This window comes from Salvelinus namaycush, chromosome 25, assembly GCF_016432855.1.
Source record: "Salvelinus namaycush isolate Seneca chromosome 25, SaNama_1.0, whole genome shotgun sequence".
In the NCBI taxonomy this organism is placed as follows: Eukaryota; Metazoa; Chordata; class Actinopteri; order Salmoniformes; family Salmonidae; genus Salvelinus; species Salvelinus namaycush.
Window position 1 is genome coordinate 16,223,624 of NC_052331.1, and position 12,147 is coordinate 16,235,770.

Below are 12,147 nucleotides of genomic sequence, written 5' to 3' on the forward strand. Positions count from 1 at the left end.
CAATCAGGGACAGGTGTTTGACGTTTCCTCTGATTGAGAACCATATATAGGTTGGCTGTTCACACTGTTTGTTTGTGGGTGATTGTCTTCCGTGTCTGTGTCTGTGCACCACACGGGACTGTTTCGTTTGTTCGTTCGTTTGTGTCGTCTGTACCAGTTCATGCGTTCTTCGTGTTATGTAAGTTCGTTTGTTCGGGTCTGTTTGACTTCGTTTATTATTTTGTATATTCTCAAGTATGTTTAGTTTTCGTCTTGTTTAATAAATATTCATGTCGTATCACAACGCTGCGTTTTGGTCAAATCCCTACTCCTCCTCTTCGTCTGAAGAGGAGGAGGACACCCGTTACAGCGGGACTTTTTTGCTTACTACATGATTCCATATGTGTTATTTCATACAGTTGAAGTCGGAAGTTTACATACACCTTAGCCAAATACATTTAAACTCAGTTTTTCACAATTCCTGACATTTAAAATGTAAAATTCCCTGTATTAGGTAAGTTAGGATCACCACTTTATTTGAAGAATGTGAAATGTCAGAATAATAGTAGAGAGAATGATTTATTTCAGCTTTTATTTCTTTCATCACATTCCCAGTGGGTCAGAAGTTTACATACACTCAATTAGTATTTGGTAGCATTGCCTTTAAATTGTTTAACTTGGGTCAAACATTTTGGGTAGCCTTCCACAAGCTTCCCACAAAAAGTTGGGTGAATTTTGGCCCATTCCTTCTGACAGAGCTGGTGTAACTGAGTCAGGTTTGTAGGCCTCCTTGCTCGCACATGCTTTTTCAGTTCTGCCCACACATTTTCTATAGGATTGAGGTCAGGGCTTTGTGATGGCCACTCCAATACCTTGACTTTGTTGTCCTTAAGCCACTTTGCCACAACTTTAGAAGTATGCTTGTCCATTTGGAAGACCCATTTGCGACCAAGCTTTAACTTCCTGACTGATGTCTTGGTGTTGCTTCAATATATCCACATAATTTTCCATCCACATGATGCCATCTATTTTGTGAAGTGCACCAGTCCCTCCTGCAACAAAGCACCCCCACAACATGATGCTGCCACCCCTGTTCTTCACGGTTAGGATGGTGTTCTTCGGCTTGCAAGCCTCCCCCTTTTTCCTCCAAACATAATAATGGTCATTATGGCCAAATAGTTCTATTTTTGTTTCATCAGACCAGAGGACATTTCTCCAAAAAGTACGATCTTAGTCCCTATGTGCAGTTGCAATCCGTAGTCTGGCTTTTTTTATAGTGGTTTTGGAGCAGTGGCTTCTTCCTTGCTGAGCGGCCTTTCAGGTTGTGTCGATATAGGACTCGTTTTACTGTGGATATAGATACTTTTGTACCCGTTTCCTCCAGCATCTTCACAAGGTCCTTTGCCATTGTTCTGGGATTGATTCACATTTTTTGCACCAAAGTCCGTTCATCTCTAGGAGACAGAATGCGTCTCCTTCCTGAGCGCTATGACGGCTGCGTGGTCCCATGGTGTTTATACTTGCGTACTATTGTTTGTACAGATGAACGTGGTACCTTCAGGCGTTTGGAAATTGCTCCCAAGGATGAGCCAGACTTGTGGAGGTCTAAATCATTTTTTTTGAGGTCTTGGCTGATTTCTTTTCCCCCATGATATCAATCAGAGAGGCACTGAGTTTGAAGGTAGGCCTTGAAATACATCCACAGGTTCACCTCCAATTGACTCAAATTATGTCAATTAGCCTATCAGAAGCCTCTAAAGCCATGACATAATTTTCTGGAATTTTCCAAGCTGTTTAAAGGCACAGTCAACTTAGTGTATGTAAACTTCTGACCCACTGGAATTGTGATACAGTGAAATAATCTGTCTGAAAACAATTGTTGGAAAAATTACTTGTATCATGCACAAAGTAGATGTCCTAACCGACTTGCCAAAGCTATAGTTTGTTGTGGAGAAGAAAGTTGTGGAGTGGTTGAAAAACAAGTATTAATGACTCCAACCTAAGTGTTTGTAAATTTCCGACTTCAACTGTAGGTTTGATGTCTTCACTATTATTTTACAATGTGGAAAATAGTAAAAATAAAGAAAAACCCTGGAATGAGTAGGTGTGTCCGAACTTTTGACTGGTACTGTATATTTACAAAAAATGATTGCAAGTCATTTCAATTATTTTTTAAACTTAAGTATCCTGCAGTGCTTGCTATATAGCCTCTAGTTACCGCTGGTAGATTGAGCACTGTGCTCAACAATGCCTGCCAAAAATGGGTTAAACTGGAAAGTTATCATATACAGTGCATTCGGAAAGTATTCAGACGCCTTCACTTTCTCCACATTTTGTTACGTTACAGCCTTATTCTAAAATTGATTCAATTGTTTGTTTTTTCTCATCAATCTACACACAATACCACATAATGACAATGCAAAACAGGTTTTACGATTTTTTTGCAAATTTTTTAAAATTTAAAAAACTTGTATTTCCATAAGTATTCAGACCCTTTCCTCAATACTTTGTTGAATCACCTTTGGCAGCGATTACAGCCTTGCATCTTCTTGGGTATGACGCTACAAGATTGGCACACCTGTATTTGGGAAGTTTCTCCCATTCTTCTCTGCAGATCCTCTCAAGCTCTGTCAGGTTGGATGGGGAGCGTCACTGCACAGCTATTTTCAGGTCTCTCCAGAGATATTCTATCAGGTTCAAGTCCGGGCTTTGGCTGGGCCGCTCAAGGAAACTTGTCCCGAAGCCACTCCTGCGTTGTCTTGGCTGTGTGCTTAAGGTCGTTGTCCTGTTGGAAGGTGAAACTTCGCCCCAGTCTGAGGTCCTGAGCACTCTGGAGCAGGTTTTCATCAAGGATCTCTCTGTACTTTGCTCTGTTAATCTTTCCCTCGATCCTGACTAGTCTCCCAGTTCCAACTGCTGAAAAACATCCCCACAGTATGATGCTGCCACCACCATGCTTCACAGTAGGGATGGTGCCAGGTTTCCTCCAGACATGACGCTTCGCATTGAGGCCAAATAGTTCAATCTTGGTTTCATCAGACCTGAGAATCTTGTTTCTCATGGTCTGAGAGTTTTTAGGTGCTTTCAGGCAAACTCCAAGCGGGCTGTCATGTGCCTTTTACTGAGGAGTGGCTACCATAAAGGCCTGATTGGTGGAGTGCTGCAGAGTTGGTTGGCCTACTGGAAGGTTCTCCCATCTCCACAGAGGAACTCTGGAGCTTTTGCGGTGCTCCAAAAATATCTGTCCCCATCAACCTCATTAAATAGATGCTTTGTAAAAGACACATCAGGAAAAAAAGAGAAGTGAGAGAGTGTCCTCAATCAGGAGACCCAGTAAGGGGAGAGTGTGGGGAGCAGAGACCTGAGATAGACATACATCTCCCAGGGTTTCTCAAAGAGTTTCTCCCATCTCCACAGAGGAACTCTGGAGCTCTGCAATAGTGACCATCTGGTTCTTGGTCACCTCCCTGACCAAAGCCCTTCGCCCCCGATTGCTCAGTTTGGCTGGGCGGCCAGCTCTAGGAAGAGTCTTGGAGATTTCAAACTTTTTCCATTTAAGAATGATGGAGGCCAGTGTGTTCTTGGGGCATTCAATGCTGCAGAAATGTTTTGGTGCCCTTCCCCAGATCTGTTCCTCGACACAATCCTGTCTCGGAACTCTACAGACAATTCCTTCGACCTCATGGCTTGGTTTTTGCTCTGACATGCACTGCCAACTGTGGGACCTTATATAGACAGATGTGTGCCTTTCCAAATCATATCCAATCAGTTGAATTTACCACAGGTGGACTCCAGTCACATTGTAGAAACATCTCAAGGATGATCAATGGAAACAGGATGCAACTGAGCTCAATTTCGAGTCTCATAGCAAAGGGCCTGAATACTTATGTAAATAAGGTATTTTTTTCCTTAAAACCATTTTTTTCTTTGTCATTATGGGGTATAGTTTGTAGATAGATGAGGAAATGAAATAATTTAATCCATTTTAGAATAAGGTTGTAATGTAACAAAATGTGGAAAAAGGGTTCTGAATACTTTCCGGATGCACTGTACACAATGTTAAACATGAAAATACACCAGAACAAGTGACCTAATTCTCCACTAGATCGGATTTGAAACAGCATAATAGTGTTTAGGAGCTATAGAGAGAGGAAACGACACCGTAGAAGAAGGTATCTAATTCTGCATTAAACAGAACTCGAAACACCAAAATAGTGTTTTCAACCATTTCCGGTACTGTTCCCAGTCCCTGGCAAGGTGTGGAACAACACTTTATTTAAACCTCTTAATGGTCCGGCCCTTTTTTTCAATTTTCGCCTAAAATGACATATCCTTGCTACAGGCAGTTAGATTTGGGTATGTATATTGTTGATACCATTTGAAAGGAAACACTTTGACGTTTGTGGAAATGTTAAATAACACTACTTTGTATTTTTTTTGTACCATCATCTTTGAAATGCAAGAAAAATGCCATAATATATTATTCCAGCCCAGGCGCAATTTAGATTTTGGCCACTAGATGGCAGCAGTGCATGTGCAAAGTTTTAGACTGATCCAATGAACCATTGCATTTCTGTTCAAAATGTTGTGTCAAGACTGCCTAAATGTGCTTAATTGGTTTATTAATACATTTTCAAGTTCATAACTGTGCACTCTCCTCAAACAATAGCATAGTATTATTTCACTGTAATAGCTACTGTAAATTGGACAGTGCAGTTAGATTAACAAGAATTTAAGCTTTCTGCCAATATCAGATATGTCTATGTCCTGGGAAATGTTGTTGTTACTTACAACCTCATGCTAATCACATTAGCCTACGTCCCGCGGGGGACCCACCGATCCTGTAGAGGTTTTAAGTGGTGTTACCACACACCATATAATGTTTCAAAACATCTCAGGATGATGTGTTTTAATACTCCAGAAAAGTTAAGGTTTCGACTCCTTCGCGTTGGTGGATGCTCAGTTGCCACTATTTTTGGTGTTACAAAGCAGTTCATTTTAACAGTGTAAGACGAATCAGAGTTGTCCCCTTATTATTGTTATCATTCACCATGGCATTTAAGCTCATATCAAAAGACATCATTTCCTTTAAAATTATTATAATATATATTTTTAATTTAAGACAATATCTTTTAATAAATATATATCTGACTTGAAAGAAATATGCCCTCAGTACTATTGAGCAATAACAAAGCGAGTGTAGCCTGTATGTAAAATAATGTGAAGGAAACTGTATTTTATGATGCTAACAAGCTCTCTCTCAACACCAATGGACTTGCACGTTAAAATAGAGCATCTATTACGCACACCGCGAAGCTATGAGTCTTTCAGTTCACATGCTCTGCTCAGCCCACGATCACATCTCTTCCATGAAGTAACAATGGGACCCGGGTGATGTTATCACCCCCTAGCAGCTCAGCCCACCAACCCATAGCTCACTGTGAACTCTGTGGCTCACAGATCCCTAACGATGGGTTACAATTCCACAGCTCCTTTCATCCCAGAGCAGAGCTTCACATCACGCCAGGCAGCGTTACTCACTTCATGGACGTTCACACTTATTTATTGTTGTTGTGTTTTGTATGCTTATTTGATGGAGAGAGAGTGCTGAAAGAGCAGTGGGCTGGATTTGGACCTCGGCTGGCAGTGGTACACATGCTCCACAGGAAGCTGCTTAGACGGCTATACCACCCCGGGCCACACATCTACACACTTCTACAACACTGATCCGATGATATGATGGAGTAGGGGCCGTTATGCTTCTGCACTCAGACACATTTCCTTTTTTAAGTTGGATTTGTACTGTACAGTACATCTTGCAAAGTTCACATTAGTGTGTACAGCTGTAGCCTATAGTAGCCTACAGGATATGTGTAACTGGTGTGAAATGGCTAGCTAGTCAGCGGTGCGTGCTAGTAGCGGTTCAACCGGTGACGTCACTCGTTCTGGGAGCTTGAAGTAGTTGTGTCCCTTGCTTTGCAAGGGTCGTGACTTTAGTGGAGCGATAGGCAACGCTGCGTCGTGGGAGGCAGTTGCTGAGGTGTTCAGAGGGTCCCTGGTTCAAGCCCAGGTTGGGGCAAGGAGAGGGATGGAAGGAAAACTGTTACATACTGTATGTTATAGAGAATTTGCACATTACTGCATGTATGAATGCACAAGACCTAATTCAGATGGGCGGAGTTTCTTGATGTTACAATATGTGCCCTGAATGGTTTAGGCGAATGGATATTGGATAGAGAGGGTTTGAATATGAGGTAGAAAGCACAAGGCAATCTTGTCAGCAATCCCTCGCTGCAATCTAACATCGTAGGTCTGACATACTGCTCTGAATATTGGAAAGTGTATGTGATATTTATGTGTATATACACTCCCCTACGTATTTATTTGGACAGTCAAGCTAAAGCTTTTTTATTTGGCTCTATACTTCAGCATTTGGGATTTGAGATTGAATGTTTTATACGAGGTCACAGTACAGAATGTCACCTTTTTATTTGAGGGTGTTTTCATACATATCTGTTTTACCGTTTAGAAATTAAATGCACTTTGTGTCTAGTTCCCCCACACTGTCTGTGTCAGTCTATCTGTCTCAATATTGCTCTGAATATCAGAAAGCTCTCTCTCCTCTCTCCCTTTCTCTCTCCTCTCTCTCCCTTTCTCTCTCTCTCTCTCTCTCTCTCTCTCTCCCTCCCTGTCTTTCACTTTCTCTCCCTCCCTGTCTTTCACACTCTCTCTCTCTCTCTCTTTCTCTCTCTCTCTCTCTCTCTCTCTCTCTCTCTCTCTCTCTCTCTCTCTCTCTCTCTCTCTCTCTCTCTCTCTCTCTCTCTCTCTCTCTCTCTCTCTCTCTCTCTCTCTCTCTCCCTCCCTGTCTTTCACTTTCTCTCCCTCCCTGTCTTTCACACTCTCTCTCTCTCTCTCTCTCTCTCTCTCTCTCTCTCTCTCTCTCTCTCTCTCTCTCTCTCTCTCTCTCTCTCTCTCTCTCTCTCTCTCTCTCTCTCTCTCTCTCTCTCCCTCCCTGTCTTTCACTTTCTCTCCCTCCCTGTCTTTCACACTCTCTCTCTCTCTCTCTTTCTCTCTCTCTCTCTCTCCTTCCACCCCCCCCCACCCCCCCCCCCCCCCTCTCTGATTGACAGGAGAACCATTGTAGGCGTATAAAGATCCTGGGAGACTGTTACTACTGTGTGTCAGGTCTGACCCAGCCCAAGACTGACCATGCCCACTGCTGTGTGGAGATGGGCCTGGACATGATTGACACCATCACGTGAGTCTATATGTTTATGGTGGACACTCACTCTCTCACTAATCTTTGCTAGCTCCTTGGACATTTGTCTCTCCACGCCGTCCTGTTCTGGGCCAGGTCCCGGACTGATGTGGTGTTATGTTCCAGTTTGTGTAGGTCACACATGGTAAACACGTCACTTGTATATGGTACTGGTTGCCTGATAAACCACATGAATCATCGTGATGTTAGGGCCAGTGTTGGCGCCTGTTGATTTGTGATGGACACCATATCACATATCCTTTTATCTCTGTATCAAATCAAATTTGATTTGTCACATGCGCAGAATACAACAGGTGTAGACCTTACCGTGAAATGCTTACAAGCCCTTAACCAACAATACAGGTTTAAGAAAATAGAGTTCAGAAAATATTTACTAAATAAACTAAAGTAAAAAATCATTCAAAATAAATAAATAACACAATAAAAGAACAGCAATGAGGCTACAGTATATACAGGGGGTACCGAATCAATGTGCGGGGGTACAGGTTAGTCGAAGTCATTTTTACATGTAGGTAGGGGTAAAGTGACTATGCACAGATAATAAACAGTGAGTTTAGCTAGGCAGCAGGAATGAGCCTGCTGCCTAGCTTTCAGCCATTATGTTGAATCATTTGGTTTGACCAGGGATAAGAGTGAGACTGATGACTGGGGATATTGATATTCTCAATTCTTCTAAACCACTGTGGTACAAGTCCAGGCTGAAGGATTCTATGTATACATGACAACACCGCAGATAGATGGGGTTGAGAGGGGTGAAATGTCATTTGAGGGAGAGGGAGTGGAAATGCATTTGGATGCTTCCTCATGAAGCTTGAAAGTGTTTGACTCCTTTGCATGTCCTGCACAATTTGGAGAAAGGAGCTCAACACTTCAATGAGCCTTATCCCGTTCTGTGATAAATGCATGGCCGTTGCCTTGGTGTTATTTAGCTACATTTGCCATATAGGGGTTGTACATACAGGCACCCATATACATATGGTTTTAAGAATGACAGATATAGGGCTACAATGCACAATAAAAACACCTTCTTATGTTAGCGGTAGATTCATATTCATTTTCATTCATATTCATATTGGTGACAAGTGTAGCATTTTGCCCTGTTTATTGAGTGTCTAGACTCTAGATAATGCTCTTAAACCTCACTTTTCTCTCTCGTTACGGGTTGAATTTTCCTCTGTCTGTACTCTCACATTCTCTTTAACTTTACTTTCCTAACAGACAGGAGTAGAGAAAAAACTATTTCGAATCTGAAGTAGCTACCATTTTTTCCTTCTGGCTTATCTCTCCAGAACAGGTGCACTTTTTCTTCCAGACAGAGAGGGAGAGGATGGGAGGCTGGGAGGGAGGTTAGAACTCAGTGCTGCCTGTCCTATCTGTATTATTACGTTTATCATGGCAGAATAAAATGTGTGGAGGCAAGAAATGATTTGTATACAGTAATGCTAGAGTGGACACACTAAGGTTGCAAATGGAGGGTATATTACTGGTAACTTTCAAAGTTTACCACTGAACTGACAGAATTTTGGTAACTTTCAAGGATTTTATGGAATTTTATCACATCTAGTGGCCTTTTCTGGGTACTTCAGATTATCACAGGTGCCTGTAATTATCTCTGGCCCTCTGTGTGGCCTTATCACATGTAACATATATAACATAATCAAATAAGATTATAAAAAAAAAATATATATATATATATAGAATGACAAATCTGTAAAGCATTATACTAAATATAAACCATCAATTTAGTAAATACCATTAGTGTTTAAAGGGACAATCTTCAGTTGCTACATACATTTTTGGACTTATAAATTAATGATATGTACCTATCGGTTCATGAAGAATATAATTTATAAATGCTTCAGAACCCAAAATGTAAGCTTTTTTACCTCAATGCTTGTGAACAAGGTAAATGTAAACAAACAATATATAGTACAGTGCCTTCAGAAAGTAGTCACACCCCTTGACTTTTTCCACATTTTGTTGTGTTACAGCCTGAATTTAGATTTTGTGTCACTGATCTACACACAATACCACATCATGTCAAAGAGGAATTCTGTTTGCAGAAAATATTGGAAAGATGAAATGTCTTGAATCAATAAATATTCAACGCCTTTGTTATGGCAAGCCTAAATAAGTTCAGGAGTACAAATGTGCTGAACAAATCCCATTATAAGTGCATGGACTCATTCCGTGTTCAATAATAGTGGTTAACATGATTTTTTTAATGACTACCCCATGGGTGTACCCCACACATACAATTATCTGTAAGGTCTCTCAATCGAGTAATGAATTTCAAGCACAGATTCAACCACAAAGACCAGGGAGTTTCTTCAATACCTTGCAAAGAAGGGCATCGATTGGTAGCTGTGTAAACTGAGCAGGAAACTGCTCAGGGATTTCACCATTAAGCCAATGGTGATTTTAAAATAGTTGTAGAGTTTAATGGCTGTGATAGGAGACAACTGAGGATGGATCAACAACATTGTAGTTACTCCACAATACTAACCTAAATGACAGAGTGAAAAGAAGGAAGCCTGTACAGAATAAAAATATTCCAAAACATGCAACCTGTTTGCAAAAAGGCACTTAAGTAATACTGCAAGAAATGTGGCAAAGAAATAAACATTATGTCCTGATACAAAGAGGTACGTTTTGGGCAAATCTAACACAACACATCACTGAGTACCGCTCTTCATATTTTTAAGCATGGTGCTGGCTGCATCATGTTATGGTTATGCTTGTAAGTGGCAAGTACTAGGTCGTTTTTTTTAGGATAAAAAGAAACAGAATACAGTTATAAGCACATTCAAAATCCTAGAGGAAAACCTGCTTCAGTCTTCTTTCCACCAGACACTGGGAGACAAATTCACCTTTCAGCAGGACAATAACCTATAACACAAGGCCAAATCGACACCTGGAGTTGCTTACCAAGACGACATTGAATGTTCCTGAGTGGCCTAGTTACAGTTTTGACTTAAATCGGCTTTAAAATCTATGGCAAGAATTGAAAATGACTGTCTAGGAATGATCAATTTTAAAAAGATGAATAGGCAAATATTGTACAATCCAGATGTGCAAAGCTCTTAAAGACTTACCCAGAAAGACTCACAGCTGTAATCGGCGCCAAAGTTGCTTCTACAAAGTGTTGAATCAGGGGTGTCAATACTCATGTAAATGAGATATTTCTGTATTTCATTTTCAATAAATTAGCAACATTTTCTAAAAACATTAGTTAAATTTGTCATTATGGGGTATTGTGTGTAGGAGGGTTAGAAAAATATATATTTAATCAATTTTGAATTCACGCTGTAACACAACAAAATGTGGAATAAGTCAAGTTCTTGCAAGGCATGGTAGCCTCAAAACATAGTTCAAATCATCATTTCGATATCTGGATGGCCAGTCCTTGCATCATAGCTTTGTCTATGAATTTGAGAGTGGTTACATCTCAATTATTATCTCCATTATTATCCATTATTGTTTGCTTTAATATGAGGGTTTAAGCATGAAATATCTTCTTCTTTTTATTTATTTTACTGTGTCAAATTGTCTTTGTTGTAAGTGTTTTGGCACCAAACTGGTGGCAGTTGTGAAAAAGTAAATTGTTGGAAGTTAAATAATGCCATATTTGGTGAGATGCTTTTTTCATTATATAGACTATTTTCACTTAAACCATATATATGGTCTATCCACTAGAATGTAATGGACAATATGGACATAGATACAACAAATGAAAGCTGTATATGAATACATTTTTTAAGAAGTTATTAAAGTATAAACTACCAAAGTTACCATAGATTGCAGTAGGAAATTCAGATAACTTTTGTTGTAAATTAACAGTGGTTTTGCAACCCTAGTATGCACACACACATAAACACATATACACACAGTCACACACACATGCATACAGGGACTTGGCACTGGGCACTGGGCACTGGGCACTGGGCACTGGGCACTGGGCACTGGGCACTGGGCACTGGGCACACACACACACACACACACACACACACACACACACACACACACACACACACACACACACACACACACACACACACACACACACACACACACACACACACACACACACACACACACACACAAACTCTGCCCCACAATCACACGCGTAGTGTCAATGATATAATATTGTAATTACCCTTCTCATGCTCCTGCAGATCAGTAGCGGAGGCCACAGAGGTGAATCTGAACATGCGTGTGGGTCTCCACACGGGCCGGGTGCTGTGTGGGGTCCTGGGACTGAGGAAGTGGCAGTATGACGTGTGGTCCAACGACGTCACACTGGCCAACGTGATGGAGGCAGGGGGACTGCCTGGGTTAGTACGAGTTATCGCCATGCCATGCCATTTGCTTTCACAGTACCCATCCTGACACACAACACAGCCTCTAGAGCAATTATTGGTTAAGTACCTTGCTTGAAGGCACAACGGCGGTAGGCAGCACCACATGATGCTGACTCTGTGTTTCTCCTTCTCCACCAGGAAGGTCCACATCACCAAGGCGACCCTGGACTCCCTGAATGGAGACTATGAGGTAGAACCTGGCAACGGCCACGAGAGAAACGCCTTCCTCCTCAAACACCAGATCGAGACCTTCTTCATTGTACCATCTCACCGACGGAAGGTCAGGGCTGCGTGTTTGTGTATGTGTGTGCACTTGTGTGCAAGCATGTATGTTTGTGTGTGTGTGTGTGCCTGCATGTGTGTGTAAAATATGGGAAATCTTCTGCATTAGAGAGAATGATCAAGAGTTTTTGCATGTGTGTACAGTATATACAGTATGTGTATCCTGCTGAAAGCATAGACATGATGACCTTCGAGGTGTTTTTGCTGGTGACCAGCCTTCATTGTGTTTTTGCTGGTGACCAGCCT

At 41.3% G+C, this 12,147-nt stretch overlaps 1 protein-coding gene across 1 annotated transcript in view; it reads left to right on the forward strand.

Annotated features, from left to right (window-relative positions):
• Positions 1–12,147, forward strand: part of LOC120020682 (adenylate cyclase type 1-like) — a 72,925-nt gene that overhangs the window by 24,407 nt on the left and 36,371 nt on the right. The window contains exons 5-7 of the mRNA XM_038964385.1: positions 7,110–7,237; positions 11,434–11,592; positions 11,758–11,899. Of these exons, the coding sequence (XP_038820313.1) occupies positions 7,110–7,237; positions 11,434–11,592; positions 11,758–11,899 (429 nt within the window). The remainder of the gene's footprint in view (positions 1–7,109; positions 7,238–11,433; positions 11,593–11,757; positions 11,900–12,147) is intronic.